The 21,145-nt window shown below is 41.9% G+C and overlaps 1 protein-coding gene across 1 annotated transcript in view; it reads left to right on the top strand.

The window, feature by feature from the left end:
- Positions 1-264: 264 nt before the first annotated feature.
- The window catches only part of gli2a (GLI family zinc finger 2a), an 86,923-nt gene continuing 66,042 nt past the window's right edge, over positions 265-21,145 (top strand). Inside the window, exons 1-2 of the mRNA XM_058616879.1 lie at positions 265-800; positions 16,856-16,995. Coding sequence (XP_058472862.1) covers positions 16,881-16,995 — 115 coding nt within the window. The 5' untranslated portion in view covers positions 265-800; positions 16,856-16,880. The remainder of the gene's footprint in view (positions 801-16,855; positions 16,996-21,145) is intronic.

Here is a 21,145-nt window from a genome sequence, read left to right as displayed (position 1 = left end):
AGTACAAAAAAGAAAGAAAAAAAAGCTTCCATGAAAATAGTCACAACTATAAAGGCCAGTGAACAATCGAACAATAAATGAAACTTTATCTAACTTTCCTCTGTAGTATAATACTACAACTGCTTGATTGAGTTAGCCTGGCCCATCTGGTGCAGCAAATGGCCCAACTCACCAGGGAGCGAGGGGAGAGGGAGGAGGAGATGGTGGAGAGAGAGAGAGAGAGAGAGAGAGAGAGAGAGAGAAAGAGGAGGGTGAGGAGGGGTTTGAAAACAGATCGGCAGCTTGAGGATCTCAACAGCACCGCATGTCTCTGCAACAACTGTGGGAGTGAAGCCAAACTGCGCTAAGTCCCGTTCGAACTTTTCTTTCTTTATTTTTGTTTACATCGTTTTGTACGTATCATGTTCGTTTGCTGAAGGCGCGCACGCAGGACGCACGGAGAGAAAGAGCGCACGTCTCTGGAGAAGAAGAAGAAGAAGAAGAAGAAGAAGAGGAGAAGAGGAGAAGAGAAGATGGATTGTAAGAAAAGAAAAAGTTAACAGGACAGGGGGCGGTCATGCTATGCCAAGTCTGCGCGATTCCCAACTTTTCCTAAAGTCGCTTGTTGTTGTTTTTTTAATGGAGTTTTGCTCGGACGCGTGTTGTTTGCGCGTTTCGGTGCCAATGTTGGCGTCCGCGCACTCATAGTTTACGGGAAACCCGACTGCACGCGAACGTTTACTCGGGACAAAAAAGAAGAAGAAGAAGAAGAAAAGACGAGGAGAACTTCGGCTTCGACGCGTAAGGAGATAGCAGTGAAGGTAAGGAAGGAAGGAGGGAAGGAGGGAAAGGACACTGAGTGTGTGCGTGGGGATGCTGTCCTGTCAGCAGAGTTTGGCATTGACTTGTTTATGTTATGTAAAAAAAAGTTTGGTGGTGTTGTGTGAGTTTTGTCCTCTGCGGCGCTGCGCGGCAGAGGATGAGGCAGCTTCACGAGCAGCTCCACATCTTATTTGCACTTTGAACTTATCTGACACAGGAATCCAGAACATTCCTTGTCCTGCAACTTGATCCATATGGGAAGAGATTTGATCAGAAGACTCGGCGCCAACCCCCCACCACCCAACCCACCCTTCCTCTTGCAAAATCTTGAAATAGTTGAACACAAACTTGTGTTTTTCTCTCAAAGTCTGCAGCATTTCAAGCTGCTGAATTATCATTGGTTAGACTCAAGGATGCAAGTGACTGTAAAGTTAACTTATCAAGCAAAATATACATATACAAACAAACACACAGTATGTGCCACACTCTCAGGTTGTCTGCAGAGTATGAAGCTATACTGCGGTCTCATGTTTGCACCCCAAATGTAATTCCAGTTAAAGTAACTTTGCAAATTTTACTTACGTTTGTCCATTTTCATCACAAATATAATGTTTTTCCCCCACACCATATAAAAAGAAATTATAGTACAGTATATGATGTGTGTTGAAGTCAAGTTAACATCAAGAAAAACACTTTTCTTGATGTTGAATTTATTGACATTTATTTTCTCCAGTCATTTATCAGCTTTTGAGTAAGTAAAATGTAAGAAAAACTAAATTCAATCAAAAAAATCAAAGATATTCACAATCAAGAAGCTGAAAATTCTTCTTTAAAAATACACTTGAACCGGTTAATCTATTGTCAAAATAATTAGCAATGCATTTCGTTATCGATTAATAGTTTCAGCTCACTCCTGCACTTACGCTGGTCACGCTCACACTTTTCAAGCACTTGAAATTGTTAATCTTTTAATTCTACAAAGCAGAAAAAAAGAACTTGTTGTATAGAAACTAGAGACGCAACACAGACTCATCCTTGCTGCTGCTATGGAAATGTGTACATATTGATGAAAGATTCAAAGTTTACTATTTGCTCTTCAGGCTGAGCAGTCAACAAACACTTGACGCCTTTGTGAGCCTCTTAACCAGATATATTTGCTGTTGGCTTTTAGCCTCATCTAACAAGCGCTGCTAATGATCTCCAAACTCATGTGTGGACGCAGGACAAGCCCCACGTGTGTCTTACTTGTTTTTTGCCATTTTTATTAGTAAAAAAAAAAATATATATATATATATATATATATATATATATATATAAAAGTGGGTTTATTTGTGTGTAAGAAAGTAAAGTAAAAAAAAAATCAAACGGAAGCTTCAAGCTTAAGATGTTTAAGATGTTTAAGACGAAAATGAGCAGATTTAAGAGTAATTTAATGGAGGCTAAATAAAAGAACGAACGTGTAATGTCGTATATGACGCAACCGTTTTTTTTATGTTCTCGTGGTGTCAGGATACATGCACGTTTTCCACTTAACATGATGACAAACCCAGGCAGCGCCGAGGTGATTTGCATGAGAAAAAAAGACGGAGAAAAAGTTTTAGTGCATTTGGCCATTGTGAGGAATGAACAGTTCCAACAGTTCCAGCCTACGGAGGCTGAAAGGACTAAAGAATGGATGTGCCTATTCAGCTCATTCAGCCTTCAGTTCAGGGGCTCTGCTGAGAGCCATAGTGACCATGTCACTTTCATCTTGCAGCCCCGGCCCCTGCATGCTCCTCTATGTATCACCTCTTTGCACATGCACACCCCAGTTGTATTGATCTTGTGAAGTCTCTTTTCTGGAAATCTGCAGCAAATGTAATGAATCATATACTGGAAAAGGAGTGACTGGTTTGCATGTGTGTTGTTAGAGGGGTTTCAAGAAGAGGAGGAGGAGGAGTAGGTGTTTTTTTTCTTCCTCCTTTCAGGAGGAATACCGATGAAGTCTAGCGTACAGGGAGAGAGAGGAGGGTCGGAGGAGAGGGGTGAAAGTCTGAGTGACTCTAAGGAGGGGGGAGGAGCACCCCCACCACTCAGCCGCCCCTCTTTCTCTTACCCACCACCACCACCACCACCACCACCCACTCCTGCTGAGTAAACTCAAAGGTTAGAGAAGAAGAGAAAATGCCTGTAAGACCAGCTCGACCCCGCTGTACTGTAGCAGCGGAGCCATTCAGCAGCCTGTCACGTCAGGATGGTGACGTGTTCAGCGTGGTGTGGTGGACGGAGGCCCGGGGGCCTCAGTGATTCAGCTAAATCAAATGTTTGCAGTGGATTTTTAGTGGCCGCGGGTAAGGAATAAGGGCGACTGCTCGGTAAACCTCTGACCTGCTGCTCATCATGCTGTAGTTCAAGTTTAAGATAAATCCATACCAGTGTGTTCTTGATGCCTATTTTGTGATGTAAATTGTCAGTACTGATAACCATACTGATACAGTAACTAAGAGTTTTCAGCCTACCCTTACTTTTTTTATTATGCTGCCAAAACCATTGACCAAATGAAGTGTCTGGATCTTGGTTTTACCACTTTTAAACATCTAGTAAATATTAATTAGACAGGAGGAGGCCTCTGTAAATATAGTGTATATAGAAAACAGAATTAAAAAACAAATAAATAAGAAAGCTAAATTTGTTTTGACCATTTCTTCATTATTTGCATTATTGGTAGAGCTGCAACTCATGATTATTGTCATAAACAATTCATCTGTCGCTTATTTTCTCCATTAATTATGTACTTTGTTTGGTGTGTAAAAAATGATCAGAGTTTACCAAACCTGGAAATGATGAGGTTCTCAAATGTCTTGTCAATTATTCAGTTGTAATTACTTATTTGTTATATGGAACATTTCAGAAGCGGAAAAATCAGAACGCTTGTTTTCGTTTTTTGAAAAAAAACACTCTAATCAATTATCAGTGAATCCATTAGTTAGTTAATTAGTAATTTAATAATATTTTAATCGAATAGTAGTTGCAGCCCTAGTTATTTGTAGTTGTTTTTTAAGAAGGAAAATAAATTTATAGCCATATTGCCCACCCCTAATCCATATTTGAATGATATTTATACTATTAAAACAAATACAAAAATATCAAATATTACACATTTCCATAGGTTGAAATGAAACGGTGGACCAGTAAATACCAGTCTGTCTTGTATTAATTTGTATTTTTTTTTTTAAGCATCTTAAATTTATCACTCATAGAGATCACAGAGGATGTGTCATGACTCCGAGTCGTAGTAAAACTAAGTTACACAGTTATTTACTCAGATATATCCAAATTACAATCGCTTAAAAGCAGATGTTTGCATTTTTCTATCGAACATATAGAATAGATAGAAATATATAAATGAGCAAAAGTGATTTCAAGCATCAGTGATTCAGGTGGAACTCTTCCTGTCAGGAGTGTGGGTCCTCAGCCACGTGCTGAGTGCTGCCACCATTATCACTTACAGTGCACACTTAAGGGGGCTGGAGAAGTGGAAGAACGAGAGAGTGAGTGAGAGAGAGTGAGTGAGAGAGAGAGAGCGGTAGTTGCTTTCATTCATCTGTAGAGCCCTTCATTGGACGAGGACACCAGAGGACATTTGCTGCTTGTTCAAACGCCTGTTGTTTCACTCGGTCCCGTTCGTTCTCCATTCTCTCAAGTGCGTGAGGTTAAATAGTCTCACATCACCTCGGACAAGTACGCGGGGGTAAAGTTCGGGGGCCTGGTTTCGCGTCCACACTCCACGCGCTTCTCTATCTTTACACCAGAGCAGCTACGAGTGGACACTCGAACCCCAGCAGCACAAAAACTTAGGTCACGGCGGATTGTCTCAACGTCCTCCATGTCCTCCACGTCACGCAACCTCCAAAAACACACACATGCCGCTGGAAAACAGAGGGGAGGTTGAGGTGCCTTGAACAAGCCATTTTAAGGCCTTTAGGGTGAAATAAGCGTCAAGATCATTACTGGCTGATTGACCTCATCAGTCAGGGAGCACTTCTACTGTGTTCCATTTACATCGCAAGTCGGAACTGGGAGTATTTATTCTGCGTCCCAGTTGAAAAGTTGGAAAGGCAAACAAATCCTGGGCTCGCCGTTGATAGCATTACCGGTCAATAAATATCAATATTAAACAGTACTATGTGTACGACTGATTTACAGTGTTTGTAAGATGCCACCATACGAACACACATTCATCTAAAGCAGGATAGAAACTGTTAACTCTGTTAAAAAAAAAAACGATATTTCCATGTTTAATCTTAACAACCATCTTCCTGTGGATCTTTGTTGTAATTCCGCAGATATTATCTCCTCAAAGCCCTGTGCACAGTGTATGGTGTGTCATCACCAGCACAGTGGAAAGATCTTCCCATCATTCATTCCCTAGCCGAGCTCTTCTCGGACTCCTTAACTGAGTCACAGGAAACCGAGTTTCCCAAAAGCATCTCAGCAGGAACATCATCATTGTCTATCAGCCTACAAGAGAACAATGGTGGTTGTAGACCTGGTCTTGGGGGGGGGGGGGACCTGCCCAGGTCACAGGAGGTCACTTACTTGTGGGAAGGGGGGGATGGTGAGACTGATTTCATTACCTCAACACAAGATAAACTCTCGGGACAATGGAAAGTGACTGCTTTTTTTTTTTTTTTTTTTTTACAACCCTGCAACTGCATCTACACCCAGTTTGGTCTAGTTTAACCTACTCACGTCATACAGTTTTAGATGAAATGGCTTAGAAAAACATTGGAGATGGTTGTTTTTTTCTGTCTTTTGTGTCTTAATTTGCAGGTTTTGGTGCTCACCTGTGCAAGTGATAAGTTATAATCATTAATGATATTAGTGTGAAATTTTAGCAATGTCGTTCAATAATCTAGCATTACGCATAAGGCAAAGAGCCATCCATTTTTTACACCTTACTGAAAGAAAGCACCTCATCTGCACTTCAGACAAATCAAATCTCTATATGTGAACTCCTGAAAGATGAGATTAGAGAAGCTTGTCAATGCATTGCACATTCAAACATCTAGTCTGGACGTTCTCTGGGGTTTGCCATCCGTGTATAATGAACACAGTAGGTGATTGTCTGAGTCCGACATGTTCACAACAGCAGGACAATGTCCAGGTGAAGGAGTGATGCCTGGGTGGAGCAGGCAGGAGATGGCACACTCATCCACTCACTTGCTATAGAAGAGCTTTTCCTGCTGTGTTCTTCTCACTGTGTTTTGAGATTTGAGAATTGAGAATATCTGGAGTAAATATGAGAGACATTTGTGTTCTTACGATCTCCTTTCTTTTCTTCTGTAGTATATTTGCCAGGCCTGTATTTGGTGTGTGTGTTGTTATGCTGCCAAATAAATACAGAGAAGAAGGCATGGAGCATGCGTGTCAAGCTTAAAGGCTGTGACAGCATTGTTTTCCCAAAAAAACATAAGGGTGGCGTTTTTTTTTAGTTTTTTTCACTCCGCGACCCATTTCCAAAAATATAATTTGTGAAAACCAGTATGATACAAAACGTTTTAATTCTTCTTATTCTTTATTCTTTGGCTGATGTCGATCATTTAATATCAGCACAGCCAATAAATAATAACAATTGTTTTGCGCTGATTTAATTTTTTCCCTCCCATCTGATAAACTGTAGCATTTGTTTAATTAGCAGTGATACACAAAATGACTTAAATAAACATTTGGCACAACCAAATAACACTTGTGCTCTATCTCCCTTCGCTGCATTTTATGTCTGCAAAAACAGGTCATTAAAACAAACAACATTTGGTATTTAAAGATAAGCGCATTAATGTATTTAGCAACATTTAGCAAGTTTCTGAGAGTAAAACCAGCCAATGCTGCAATGGGCAATTTAAAAAGAGTGTTCGAGTGTTCCCATATGATGTAGGGATTTCCACCTTAAATAAAGTTGCCCACCATGTCTACATTCTTTCCATCTGTTTGTTGAACTGTGTGACTGAAACTCAGGTGACAAATACTGTCAGGACTAAACATTGTTTGGGTGGAAGATGCAATCTTGACATAATTGCAGTTGATGGCAATAAGGAAGGACACTGTTGTTATTTAAAATAATTGCCAAATGTAGAGAGAGAGAGAGAGAGGGAGAGAGAGAGGGACCAGTGTGATGTGTAATATGAGCTGGCTCCTGTTTGCTTCCCTCACGCCCTCCTGTGGTTTAATTCACTTCTTGCTGGTGGATGTAAAAAGATGATAAGATGTTGCTGGTATTAAAATGTAGGAGGGGAAAAGATCATGATTTCCCTCCACTGTATCATTAGCACTTCCTCTTCAAACAGCCAACAGGCGTTTCTGTGTGACTGGGAGCCACTGAGTTAGACCGACACAGACGCGCAGACAATGGCGTATTGTCTGTGATGTTTGCCCCGAGGCCTTAATCTGATGCAGAGGCAGAGATTGGGGGGCCACTGACAACAAAATAGACCCGGCATGCGGAGAAAGAAAGAGGAGGAGCAGTGGGATGTGTTGTGCTGCAAACTCCCGGTTTTATGTCGGCAGGGGAGAGGGCAAAGAGTTTGTAAGTTATGATTTACACTAGGCCCTCCCATAGCTACAGAGTCAACGCAGCCTCGAGGGTATAGTGGTTGGGCTCCCTTTTTTTTTTGCATTTCCATATGATGGGAGATATTAGATACCAAATGGTGCTGACTCGGTGCCAGACCACAGTCTCCGCTCAGATAGAAGACAGAGACAAGAGACACAGAGAGTAAGAGTTGAGCTTGGATATAAAGACATGTGGTTGTCTTTAGCAACCGGCTCTGTAACCTCTCCCTCCGCCCTCTTAGTGTTCCTTTAGTTGCCATCATCTTCTCTCTCTCCCTCTCGTTCTATGTCTCTGTGTCTCTCACTCTGGCTCCAGTCCAACGTGAGGTTTGCTCATGTTTTGTAATCAGCTCATTAGAGAGAAAGTGGGATGAAAAACCGCGCTGGTTACGCGAGAGGCCATCTTCGCTCGCAGTTGTTTCACATGCAAGGCTGTACAACAGCAGGCTGCTCTCCGTGTGAACTCTGCAGTGTCAAGTTTGGTCCTTTTTGTAGCGAAATTAAAAAGGACAAAGCTGTGTAGACATGGTGTACATCCTAAAGAAAGGAATACAGTCATCTGCCAAATTATCACACAATTCAAGGGACATTGGATTTACACGTAAAAGTCAGGTTCCATAAATGAGACCCGTATGGTGATATTTATAATTGCTCAGTGAGTGGCTTTGAGACAGCAGAAAGTTGACTTCCAAACCTTCATTGACTCACTGTCGTTGACTTGTCTGAACAGGCTTATGTCACAGTTTTTCCACAAGTCATTTCCCTCCGTTTATAGTAAAACATGAGGAAGGTGTAGAGTAAGAAAGTGCATTACAATTAGTGATAACACAGTAATGTCCTTGTGGTAGTTACAATTAAAGTACCAAGAGTTCACCTGGTGATGCGCTTTGACAGCTTTGACACACACACACACACGCACACACACACGCGCACTGACACCCCTTGAAATTCTTCCTCAAAAGCCACACGATTTGGGCCTAGCAGCAGTTTTGCTGTGTGAGCGAGCTACGCATAAAACAGATAGACCATCAGTCACCATAAACACTTTCACTGGAGTGATTTCACGTCAACAATGAGCCTCAGTGAAACATAAGTAGTTGCCGGGGTTATTGACAGCTGAAGCAGTTTAGAGTGAGTGTTAACAACACATTTGAAGGATGAATGACCGCAGCCAAATGCTTTCAGAGAGGAAACCGCCTTGACTCAGCAGTATGTAATGTGGCACAGGTGACAGCTGTGACTGTAACACACACACACACACACACCACTTCACTTCCCTCACATGCTCAGCTTCATTTGGCTGTGACAGGCTGTGAAATAACAAACATCACACAGGTAGTGATTCCACCTAATTGTAATGTAATTGTCATGTAAAACAATTGCAATAGTGTTCAAATGGTGTCTGTTTGCAACCTAGAAGATTTATTTATTTATTTTTTCAGCCTAATGACAGCTGACATGCAAGTTATGCACCGCTGCAACAGTGCAGAGATTCAAACCAAACTTTACAAAGTAAATCATTGAGTTGCTGTATGTGGATATTGCCCATGAGTAGTTTTACCGTATTGTTTTTTTTGTTTTTTTTAAATGTTAAATGTTCAGTTTGAGGCATAATTAAGTTAAAAGCTGTCAGAGCTTCCTCTAGTAGTCAGGAATTGTCTATTTCATCATACTGTACTGAGTGCTCTCTGGATACTCTAATGGTAATAGCACTGTTACTTCTGTGGTGTATTAGGGGAGCTCACAGGGGTGTTTGAATTAATTTAAACCAAAGAGGATCTGTTTCCTGTTTGCACCAGGACATGAATGCATATACGTTTTCAGCTGTAGTATGGACACAGATTACTTCTGGAGCTAAAACCTTAGTAGTATGTGGCTTTACACCATCTTCTGCTAACCCTTTCTCCAAATGTTCCTGGATTTTTTAAAGTGATGCTCACCAAAAAAATAATTTTTTTGGGGTGTACAAATTTAACCGATTAATCATCAGTTTCAGCACTTCGCCCTTCAATTGGTCCTGTGATAATCTTTAGGCCTTCCTGTTGTACATCCAAAAGTATGTGTTTTCATACTAAAGGGTAACTCCGCCCATTTCACTCATCAGAGACAGCTGCTATAAGAACAACACACCCAAATTCCTGAGTATCTCTGGTCCCCCTGTTTTTTTTTTTCCCAGTGCCAATCATGAACTATTCAATTTATACATTGATTCTGTGCCTCAGAGTCCGGGTCTGCTCATGGACAGAGGGAATAACTCTGCTTCAGGACTATGTGTAGGCTTTGAGCTCCACATCTGGTTTCTGTTGGTTGAGGGAGATGAGAAGCTCAACCACAGGATATTGCATTCACTAGCAGGAAAGGTCAGATTTAGGGGTGGGGTAAGAACTCATCCATAGGGCCTTTGTCTGCTGTTTTAGATGCCTTTTATATTACATCAGTTGTTAGCCGCTCATTACTCCCTATATTCTGCTTTCCACAGGATGTAAAAGTTTGAAATATCGTGGGGGAAAGTTTTTTTCTTAATTAAAACACAATAAACAGGATAATCATTATCTCTGATGATTACACCAGGTGGGAACAGGCATTAAAATAAAACACAACAGTCATATCAGGTGTCTTAGTATTTATCTACCATGACGAGGGTTGTGTACTGTTTTGGTACCGGTACCCAATGGTACATTGTTTTGGTAGCAGAGCAGTACAAAGACCTCTGTGCAACATGAAACCGGACCTGCTGTACCGTTCTCTTTCACTTGAAGTTTGTGCTACCCATCAGGTAATGAAAATGTGGCAGAGATTGATTGAATGTGAGTGCCAAAAAGTGCCAAGATTGGTACTGAGCCCTAGCCATGAACCAGTGGTATCGATTCTGAATACTGAATGTATAGAATAGACTGAATGTATGTAGATGATTGAATCATGTTTCTGGCCTGTGTGATTGTGCACAGAGCTTCAAAGCAAATGGGAGCTGTGTTTCCACCAAGTGGAACGGTTCAGTTTGATATAGTACGGAACTTTTTTTTTTGGCGTTTCCAGTAAGAATAGTACCAAAAGCTCCAACCCGTCCATTCTTTGGCGTCCTTCCCTTGAGGAACCAGAGTAAAATGGTACGTTGTGTCAGGGTGGAGGTAGATCTACCTCCACCCTGACACAACGTCAGGGTGGAGCAACTCGACAGTCAGCTGATTGAGCAAGAGAAAAACGTAAATAACCCTTGGAAGGCAAGGCAAACGCCTACAGTCTGTGCTCATACAAAGCTTGATGTCTTGTTGAGACAACCTGCTATGTTGTTTGTTGTCAGTTGTGTCACGTTTAATATCATCGTTACTATAACAATTCATTTCAAACCGTACCTAACTGTACCATGATGGAAACACAGCCCATGAAATGGAAGCTCGTGGAAACAGCTCAGGCCCTGCAATTTGCATTGCACTTTGGTTGAGTTAGATACTGATCGAGTAGATACCAATCATACAAGCAAACTGCTACACTAGTCACCTATCTGTTTGTCTGACCTGTAATCTGACAGCCTGCACTGAGGTCATTTCTGCCTGTGAATCAGACTAATGGCTGATTTGCAGCTGTCAGAGATCTCACGGTCTGTTTCATGACCTTTCACACCTGAGCTTTAAATCCTTATCGGGACATGTTTCTCCAAAGACAAGTGATTCACCCACAGAGAATGTGTTCCGTCCTCGTTGAAACTTGTCTTCTGCCAGAGGTCTCTGTCAGTATGGCACGGTTTCATCTGTCAACAAAAAACATTCCTTGTCTGATATTTATTGTGTTTGCAATAATATCTTTCAAATTGTGCTTTGCTATTTAGATTGTTAAGTGTTGTAATTAAAAGAAAGATAACTGATAATAAGTCAGTTTTGGTGTAATGACTATAGAGATAGATTTTTTTTTTATCTTGGATGGATGTCTGTATTTATGGGATAAAGTGTCCTTCTCAGAGACCCATCAGCATTTAGACTAGAGTAGCTGGAGATTGAAACTCAACTTTCCAGTTGGAAGACATGCCCAACTTCTAGGCACGCCACTTTTGAGCGCAGACCGAGTGTGTTCTTACCCCGAGCTGCTTGAGTTTTGGTTCGCCTCACCGTGACCAAAGAGGCCTGTCGTATTTATTTTCTTTCATTCTGGCCCAGAAACGAGGAAATCAAAAGTAAAAATATTTGGTCAGCTAAGAGACCTCGCACGGAGAAAAAGGTTGGTCAGTAAAATTAGAGGTTTCCCATGAAGCTGTCACAGACCGCCTGGGTGTAATCCAACACCACCACTACCATCCCTGACTTTTACACCTGTCCACCTGTAAATTAGATCTGACGGCTCTAGCATTCTTCCTCCTTGTGTTTCATGTTAAGCATGAGTGCAACTGGAGGATGGTTTTAGAGCAGAGACTGTGCATGGCCGTGTCAAAGAATTTAGGTCTGCCTTCATGAAGGGGTCAGTAGACACTAGTCAGGCCTTCTTGAGTGTTGCATTCTCCAGCCTCATGACTCATGTGTGACTCCACTTCCAAAGAATCAATTACATACAACGGAGGGTTTGGTTTTTCTGTAGCTACAATACCTCAATCACTTGCAATAAATAAAATGCCATGAAGCTTACTCATATCGTAAGGACCAAGTGGTGACCCATTGTGACAACATCTACTGCTGATTTGAAGACTCCACTTTACTCCATTAAAGAACATGCAGCCATTTAAGAGTATATCTCTTATATACGATCTATGATTTTTAACATATAATATTGCAAAATAGCATACATTTTATGATTTTTTTTAAAGCCAATACAAGCACCAGAGTCTGATCTCAGTCAAAATCTCCAGCTTCACCACACTAAGACTTGTTCCTCTCACAAAGTTATTGTCTGGAAGAAGCATGGAGTATAAATAGAACAGGACTGTAGGGACGAGTACAGAGTAGATCAGTTTTCAGTGTAGTAGTTCAGTAGTTCAGTGTGATGATGTTGTGTGTCCCTTACAACCGCCATAGTCTCATTTAGCCAATCGTTAACAACCACCTTTGTTAAAATCTTAAAAAATATCATACACTGTATACATGTATATGTACATATATACATATATATATATATGTATATATGTATATATATAAATTTTTATTTTTTTTGGAATAAAAGTATTTTCAGGTGAAATGTTCCAGAGTTAGGTAAAATAAGAACTTCATCCTTTAGTAGTCCCACTGTGGGGAATACAAGTATGAGTACATGAAACTTTCTTTTTTAAACGTCCTGTCTCAAATGCAGAAGCTGATCCTCTCCAGTTCCCAAAAAGGACATGTCACTAACATGCCCGTGATGAAGACACAAAAGTATGTAAAACTAAACCATATTTTGGCTTTTGCTGGTTGTTATGTGAACCTGCATGTATGTCACCACCAGTAATGTGAGAAGAAAGGTCTGCAGGTGGCATGAGGGCATCAAGACCTCACCTATCCATCTCTCTTGTGTTTGCCAAGTGAGCAGAGTGTGGGACAGCCGTTGGTGGGTGTCCCATTGCACGTGTGTGTGTGTGTGTGTGTGTGTGTGTGTGTGTGTTTGACGCTGCCAGGATAAAGATCCTACCAGCATAGGGAATGCATCGACTGAAAGATAGGGAGGAAGAGAGTAAGAAGAGCAAAGCCTGGAAATCTTCAAAATGAGAGGGCCTCTTTTGATGTGTGTTTGCATTCCTTTCAGTGTTGGTGAAAGGGGAGCTGTTGAACGGTAGTGGAGGAGAGGAACACTTGAAACTGAACGAGGCACTAAGGAAAACACACGCCAGGTCTCATAACAAAAAAAAAGTCCTGCAACTCCGAGGAGGAGGGGGGTGGAAAGTGAATTAACGGCGAGAGGAAGAGCAGTTGAAAGGGAAGAAAAAGGGACAAGGCAGAGAGACAACTCGCTTTAAATGAGTGGAAATCTGATTAAGGAAAAAAATACTTAAAATGTATTTGTCCTGAAAGAAACTCAGGAAACAAGTCATTTGAAATAAATGGAGGTATCCAACCTTCTTATGATTTTAAGACTGACCTTGGCTAAAGAAAACATAACAGTTCCTTTCCGCATTACCTCAGTCTGTTTCCTGTGCCTCATGTGGTTAAGTGGCATGTCTGGACGGTCCATCAGAGACAGGACTGGTTGAACACAACGATGAGATGAACAATCTCTGTATCTACAGTATCTTCCCTGTACCATGAGCGCTGAACCTGTCTGTTTTCTACTGCTTGTTTTGGTTATGAATCAGTATATATATGGTAACTTCACATTCAGCCAGAATGTATTTAAAGTCTTCCCACTGTGGGCAGACTGTGTTTGAAAATAGCACTGAAGAATTGTTTGAGTTTATTAAAAACAAGACATGTTTTTTTTTGCATCTGTGTTCAAGTACTAGAGCACTTGAACCAGCAGTGGGAAACACACAGCACGCCCACACACACACACACACACTCAAATGTTTTGTAAGATAATTTACTAAAAGCAAAGACATTTCTCAGTGACGTCCAGTTTTGTGGTTATGTGGCAGGAAGGAACCAGAACAAAGCAGCCTCACTGTAAATCTTATGGATAGCCTCACCCATGAAAAAAGTAGCTTTGCATGAAAGTAACTGAATAAATCATTCAAAGTAGTAATCTGAGGGATTGTTTTTATGCTCGGTATGCCTGTTTTTCAATGGTATGTGCTATATCACTTATTGACGTAGACTTTTAAAGTCGTTTACAGACATGAGAAAATTATAGCCATCACTCCTGGAAATTTACAACAAGCACGTTTGTTGACACGGTGTCCATAGCTCTGCATACGTCATCTGGAACTAGGTCTATCCAGTTGTGTAGAGAGGCATTTTGATCTGTGTCCGTTGGTCATGCCTTTCCAGACTTACACTCGATCTCAAATTAGATTGAGATGCAGTCTGTCTTACTGTCTTACACATAAATTGCCATACGGTGTCTGTCCTCGCCTGTCTTACAATGTGCAACAGTGCTCTGCTCAGTCATCCACGGTTTTACAATAACACAGCACGCCGTTAATCCACTCTCAAACACCTTGGTGGAAATTCCTTCACTGCGACAGTACAGAGTTCTTGAAAGTATGTGGAGGAGTTAATGTGGACGTTCTCCCGTATAATACTCGAAAGGTATCTCAAACTGCTCTACGTTAAAAATGGAAGATCTATTTGTCTGAAGCGGACTATAAGAAATCCTAATTTCTTGAGATTTTGGTGACTGAGTGTTCTGTAAAGGTTCTTAATCCTGTCCTGCTCTCTGAAGTCCCCAGTCTGTGGTCACATGGCGTTGGGGAGTTGGGTAAGGAGAGGGTGGGTTGGGGGTTTAGGAGGAAGTGTGTCTTATCCTCTTCGTGCCACAATGGACTACCCAGCCAACCAGAAGATGGGGAAAGAAGTGGACCCTTGTTGTTTGCTCGCCTTTGGCCCCTGCCATCTGTCCACTTGGCTCATGACACCTGTACCAGCCTGTCAGACACGGGCTTCCCTGTCATCGGGGGCAACAAGGGTCTGGTCTGTTGGGAGGCAGTGTGAAACGGGGCAAATGTAAAAGCCCCTGATAATTATGGAAAGAGATGGGTGGGGGTGGGGATGGGTCAGGGTGAAATTGCGGCCACTTTTAGAGATGGACTCAGATCTTTAAAGTTTAATTGCTTGTTTTTTCCATTAAATGCCCTCTTAACGGATTTATTTTATTTTGTTTTAAGTTGATGACCTTTCTTGACGCTTATTCCCGAATTTCTGGCTTCATCAAAGAGCTGGCACAAGGTTTTGAGGCAACTGGAAAGCAAATGGTTGGTATGCTGTAAAAGCAGGGAAACAGCCATTAATGTGATGCCAGATGTTTAACCAGGCGCTGATAGTAATGGGAGGATTCACAGTTATTCTTAAGGGGCAGGCTAGTTGAAAGGCAATGGCAGTTGCTGTGAGCAGGGGCATGTTCATGTGTATGTCTTATCTGAGCCAAAAGGGGTTCACCTTCAGAAAGAGCCTGCTCTCTGAAAAACCTTGTACACGATAAAGACCCACGAAGGTGGCGCTTTGAGTCCTCTAAGAGGAGACAACTCCCTGGCTGTATCTCCAAGACTTTTTGGCACCAGAAAAAAAAAGAAACAGATGCAGCATAAACCTGTTAGTCGCCCACCTCTAATCGGCTTACACTGGCTCTGTGACAGGCGACTGGCACCTCCAAAGGGTCGCAGGCATGGCAGCTAGGACACACATCTTACAATGAAGGACAACATGTTGGATAGCCACATGAAACCAAACACAGTACTTCACACATTTGGCTATAGCGGTGACCACATCGGTGAACAATTACATGAAAATCTTTTCATGACAGAATCAGGATTCATAACTGCAGTTACATGTTCTCATTAGGAATGGGTATGAATGTTCCCTTATTTGATTTGATTATAAAGAGTCAGTTGATGCGACTATTAGTATATATATTTTAAAGATTAAAAAATTTAAAATGTTTTATCAGTGATTGTGTTGATAAATAAATGTATCTACCCCAGTGACTACCTAATGTATGAGACATTTATTACTACAATGTGGCAGCAGCAGGACACATTTAATTAGTTGACCTGATTAAATTTAGAGGGTTACTGAATGCATCTTGTTAGCTGCTCCTCCGGGTTCAACACACTGTAAACCCTGCATTACTTTCACGGGCTCTCATGCGCTCTCATTACTTTGTAATGTTGTAATTTTGCCCACGCTATTGAATGGCTGGTTTCTAGAACATGTGGAGGAAAAAGAATATTTCTCTATGGCTTTGTGTGTGTGTGTGTGTATTTTGGGTGGGGTATTAGAATATTTATCAAATATGTCTTTTATGTTTCCTGTAATCCTTTAACATTTGTGTGCAATAGATTTCCAGACTGCTGTGTCAGGGTAATTTCTAGCCACATAAACACATGATAGAGCGGCAAACAGGTGGATGCCCCAAAGCATTCTGGTGCTGTGGTGCAATAATGTTGCATGCTGACCTTACATGGGTTGGATACAGCTGCTCTGCATTGCCGTCGTCCATCAAAGTACACAAACACTTTCTCACCAGTGTCTGAAAGCAGGTATAAAGCTATGGCCATGAGCGATAGCTACCCCCCCCCCCCCCCCCCCCGCCATGGGTCTTGTTTGTTCTTCGCAGTGGATGGCCTCGCAGGTCCTAACAAGTCAAACAAGTGGCGTGTTGCAAAAGTTATCGAGGCATTCACACAGACGTGTGGAGGTAATAGCACAGAGTTTGTGGCTAGAGCCTCTGCGTTAAGGGCCACTCGTGTTTACACTTGGAACAGAAGAATCTGTATGTGAATGTAGGGCCTGACCTGACGTGCTACACATGCTATACATACAGTGTGGTTCAAACCTTGTATTATGGCTTATGGCTCATAGTGTTTTAATGCACTTATAAAAATGATTTCTCAGTGCATCTCTTACCTTTTCAGGTTGTGACGGAAACCGAAGAGCAACATGGAGACTTCAGCTCCGACAGCCACTGAGAAGAAGGAGTGTAAGGGCTCGGGCTTGGATGGAAGCAGCTTCTCAGAACTCCCTAAAAAGCCCTCGCCCACCACCCTGACCAGAGGTACAACAATCTTATCATGTTTTCTCACATATGTGCAGTGCGTTAAAATGGTTAGTGAGTAGATAGGTGATACACTGGCTATACTCCTTGAAAAGAAGTCTCGTGTCCTGATGCTTCCTGTCGAGGATCACTTACCCTGCAGTGCAGTGAGCTGAAACATGACGGCTATTCACAGAAGTTGCTGGGTGGCACATGAAAAGAGTTAAACCCAGAGATGGGGGTCACATGTTTTCAGAGATGTCAGAGAATGGGTGATGAAAAAATGTTATAATGAGGTCGAAAGACCTTGTTCTCACCTCCCGAGTGTAAATTTCATGAATTACTAAAAAAAGGCTGGCATGGCAGTGGACGACATGGTGTATCAGAGGCCTCAGATAAAGGCTGCGAGGAGGGAGGGACCTTTGAAATGCTAATAAGATGTCTTATGACATTGTGGCAGTATATTTTGCTTAATGATGGTTTTGGTGGCCTGCCACAAGAGGAGCCATGAGCATTAATTGTTTAGGGATGCATGGTGAGAAACTAGGACGTTACTCCGTGGCAACTCTACAAAGAGGCCACAAGTTTTTCAAGACCAGCGAAGAAGGAAAATATCATGCTTGCCATGAGATTAATTATTCACCCATTATGACCATTGTGTGTGATGTAGGCTGTGAGGGTTACATTTTTATAACCTTGCAAAACAGAAAATCCTCTTCACCCCTCAGGGTTTATTTGTGCTTGTGAGGTCATCACAGAGCGGGTAGGATGTGTGAGATTCATAATTAAAAGATGAGAGCTCATGTTTTCATTAGTGAACGTGTGACGAAAACTCCTCATAATGAGGTTGTAGTAGGACCTCGTTCAGGCCCCTGAGGTACCACTGTTATAAATTACTAACGCCTGCTGGTGGACACTGGGAGCCCATAAGAAGACAACCTGGCATCATATGAGGGGGCAACTGCAGAAGCACAGCGTTCAAAGAGTTTTACTGTTTGATGAAGGGACTGGTGGCCTGCCATCACAACGCTCACTTTGTCACACTGGCGCGGGGAAAAAGTAGGACATTGGTGTGTCATTAGTTAGTTTTAAAGCTCTGCCTTTGTTTTCAGTTTGATTATTCCTTCTATTTTATTTGAACTGGTTCTTTGAAAAATATGCATGTGCATTTATAAAAAATGGGGCAAGCTGGAATAAATCAAGTAGTTTGGACTCTGTGCTTGTTTATTCAACTTGGTTAAATTTGAATTAGACTTGTAAAGTACTCCAAACTAGGAGTTGATAAAAAAACAACTTGAGCAACTAAAGCTCGTGTTCCTTGTCTGCAGAGATGTGCATACACGGACGAACACAGTTCCATTCATAGTAAATAAGCGTCGGCATCAGTGTAGCATTCCACACATGCATACTTCAGGCTCACATTCCACTCCAATAGCAGCAATTTGATGGAGGTGCTAAAGTTTGTCTGCAAAGGATTTGCACCAACGCCACAGACATGGGCATCATCAGACCCTAACAGACCTGTGTGAATATGGAGCATGACCTAAGGCCTAAGAGGCATCAGCACCATCTCATGAATGATTATGAGTCGATGCAGAAGAAATCCATAATTGGAAATTTGGCAGAAATGGCCAAATTGAACCAACCTATTTGCCTCAGTGTGCTGATGTCATGGAAAAGAGTCCGAGTTAAATACATGTTAATTAGAGGACTTGCAGAAGAACAAAGTACTTGCAGGGTTGTGAATATGTTTTCGAAAATTTATGAATGCCTTTCGATGGAAATCAGCTGGAGGACTCTACTGAGTGAAAAAAGCTGCTAGCTGCAGCTGCTCTCACTTTCTTCCTACTTCAATTCAATTCAGCAGGATAGCACTGCGCTATAATCACAGGGAGACCCATTTCAATCAATTATTTTTCTCATAATTTCTCGACAGATGCATAGGTTTGTAACTGTGGCTTCAATTCAGATTTTTCTGTCAACGTCAGCTGGAGGAGGCACAGAAAAACAAAACATTGCAGCACCATTTCTGTTTTTCTCTGTCTTTTTTTCCTGATGTTCTCAGAAATGTAGTGTTCCATTTGCATTAATACAATAAAATGGAAGTAAACAGTCATGCTTATTTGATTATGGATCATCAAATGCACATTTTTTTCTAAAAAATATGTGGTAATCGTTGTTAAATCATAAGATACTTAGAGATTCCCACCTCGACTCCGAACCACACAGACTACGTTAGAGTTTTTTTTTTTCCAAGCATGGAAATAAAACTGCACAATAAAATGGTGTAACTTAAGCAGAAACATCTTGAGAACATCCCGTTCATCCTAATCCTCTGTGCCAGCTGGCCACGAATCTCATAACTTGTTTCACGAGAGCTCACTTTTGCTTGTGTTTCATGGAGACATACCCTGCCCGGGGTGAACTCGACTGTGTCTGTGAGTGTGACGATGTAATGGATGCGTGAGGTGCTGCTGCTGCTGCTGCTGGCACAGGCAGAAGAGCGGGTCACGTTCAGTCCGTGTGATAGGAATCAGGCTTCTTTTCTCATGGCCTCTTTGTTAATGGTGTTTAAGTGGGCACCCACATTTTGCGCCACTGCCTGCATCTGTCTCACAGCTATGGGACAAGCTCCCACAGGCTTGGCCCTTGCAACCCGACTCCCAGGCCCCAGGATTTACGGGTCTGTTTCGGCTTGTGCCGCACCATGTCAGAGCAACATGTGTTCAGATTAGGTACCCACTTCTACAACTGTAAAACATCTCACTGTTTCAAAGAAATACCTGTGATTGATGCACCCCCGCCCAACCCCCCAACACCCTGATTTCACACAGGGGAAAAAATGCTCACATGTGCAGGGTTTCACTGTATAGTGGCACTTTGTGCCTTCTTGTTGTTCCTACAGCCCTTATTATGTGCTGAGAAAGTTTGCCAAAGATCATTTTTCCATCATCCCTCTTTGATGTTGACTGTACGAGGCCAGTGGAGCAGACACGCTCTGTTATCTCCACCTGTGTTACGTTCATTCTTCTTAGACTCTCTGGTCATAGCTTGCAAACCCGGACATGAATTGATGTTCTTCGACCTATAAGCCACATTGCCTACATATAATTATTCACAGCCTCGACGTGTGTTAAGAAGGTTGCCCTTCTATGATTCATACACCTTTAGTATGAATCATACTGAAGGGTTTTGGTGTTTTTATCTAAATAACAGGCTTGCTGCACATTATCCTGCATTTAAAAAACAAGTCATTTTAAACCAAACCTTTTTTTAAAAAAAAGAAAAAGAAAAAATGGTGATGATTTAGAAATTATACTTATGTGATTTACTGTATATTTAACTAATAATAAAAACATCTCTCTGATTTTTCAGCTTCTTAAATGTGAATATGTCCAGCAAACCTAAATCTTTGGTTTGAGGACAAAACGTTTTGAGGTTTGGGAAACAGATTTATCAGACTCTACGGAGCTGGAACTGTGTCCATAGCTCTGTTCTCAGTGCCTATGAAAACCCCTTGCTTCCTATGTAAACCTGGTCGTCCGTATGATCTGAACACGAGTCTGTCATTGAGAAAGAACTGATCATTAATTGATTATTCAGAGTATTCCACCAATAAGCATTAAATAAGCATTAAATCACAAGAAAATTGATGAGCTGCCCTTGTTGCCAGTCGGCCTTGGAGCATTTACTGTAGTGTAGATGGACGGAGAGGAGTCAGGTGTTACTCCAGCTTTGATAAGGATCGGGGTGTTAATAATGGTCATCATGGACAAGTCTCACAGGGAGCGTGAGTCTAAGAGCCCCCCCCCACCCTGAGGTCACAGGGCCTTTCTCCAGAACACTCCCACCCCCAACTCAGAGTCAGTAAAGAAAAATATCCAAGAGAAAATAAATACGCCGCTGACTACGCTCTCCATCCATAGGCCACACTCCAAAGGGATGAAAACCACTAATCTTCCTGAGAAAAGAAATTTCTGCCTTTCTTTCTGTGTCCCTAAATGAGGCTCTTACGCTGCTGCGCTTCCACCGGCTGGATGAGAGGGTGAGGGGGTGAGGGGGTGAGGGATTGGACTGTGTGAGTTGTTAAGAAGTGAGGGTTGTGCAGGACTGACTGCATTCATGCCAGACCTTTATGTTCACTCTTGGGTTTAACTCCTTCGCCCTCCAT

Source organism: Solea solea, chromosome 2 (genome assembly GCF_958295425.1).
Source record: "Solea solea chromosome 2, fSolSol10.1, whole genome shotgun sequence".
NCBI lineage: Eukaryota > Metazoa > Chordata > Actinopteri > Pleuronectiformes > Soleidae > Solea > Solea solea.
This window is presented reverse-complemented; position numbering and strand designations above follow the sequence as displayed.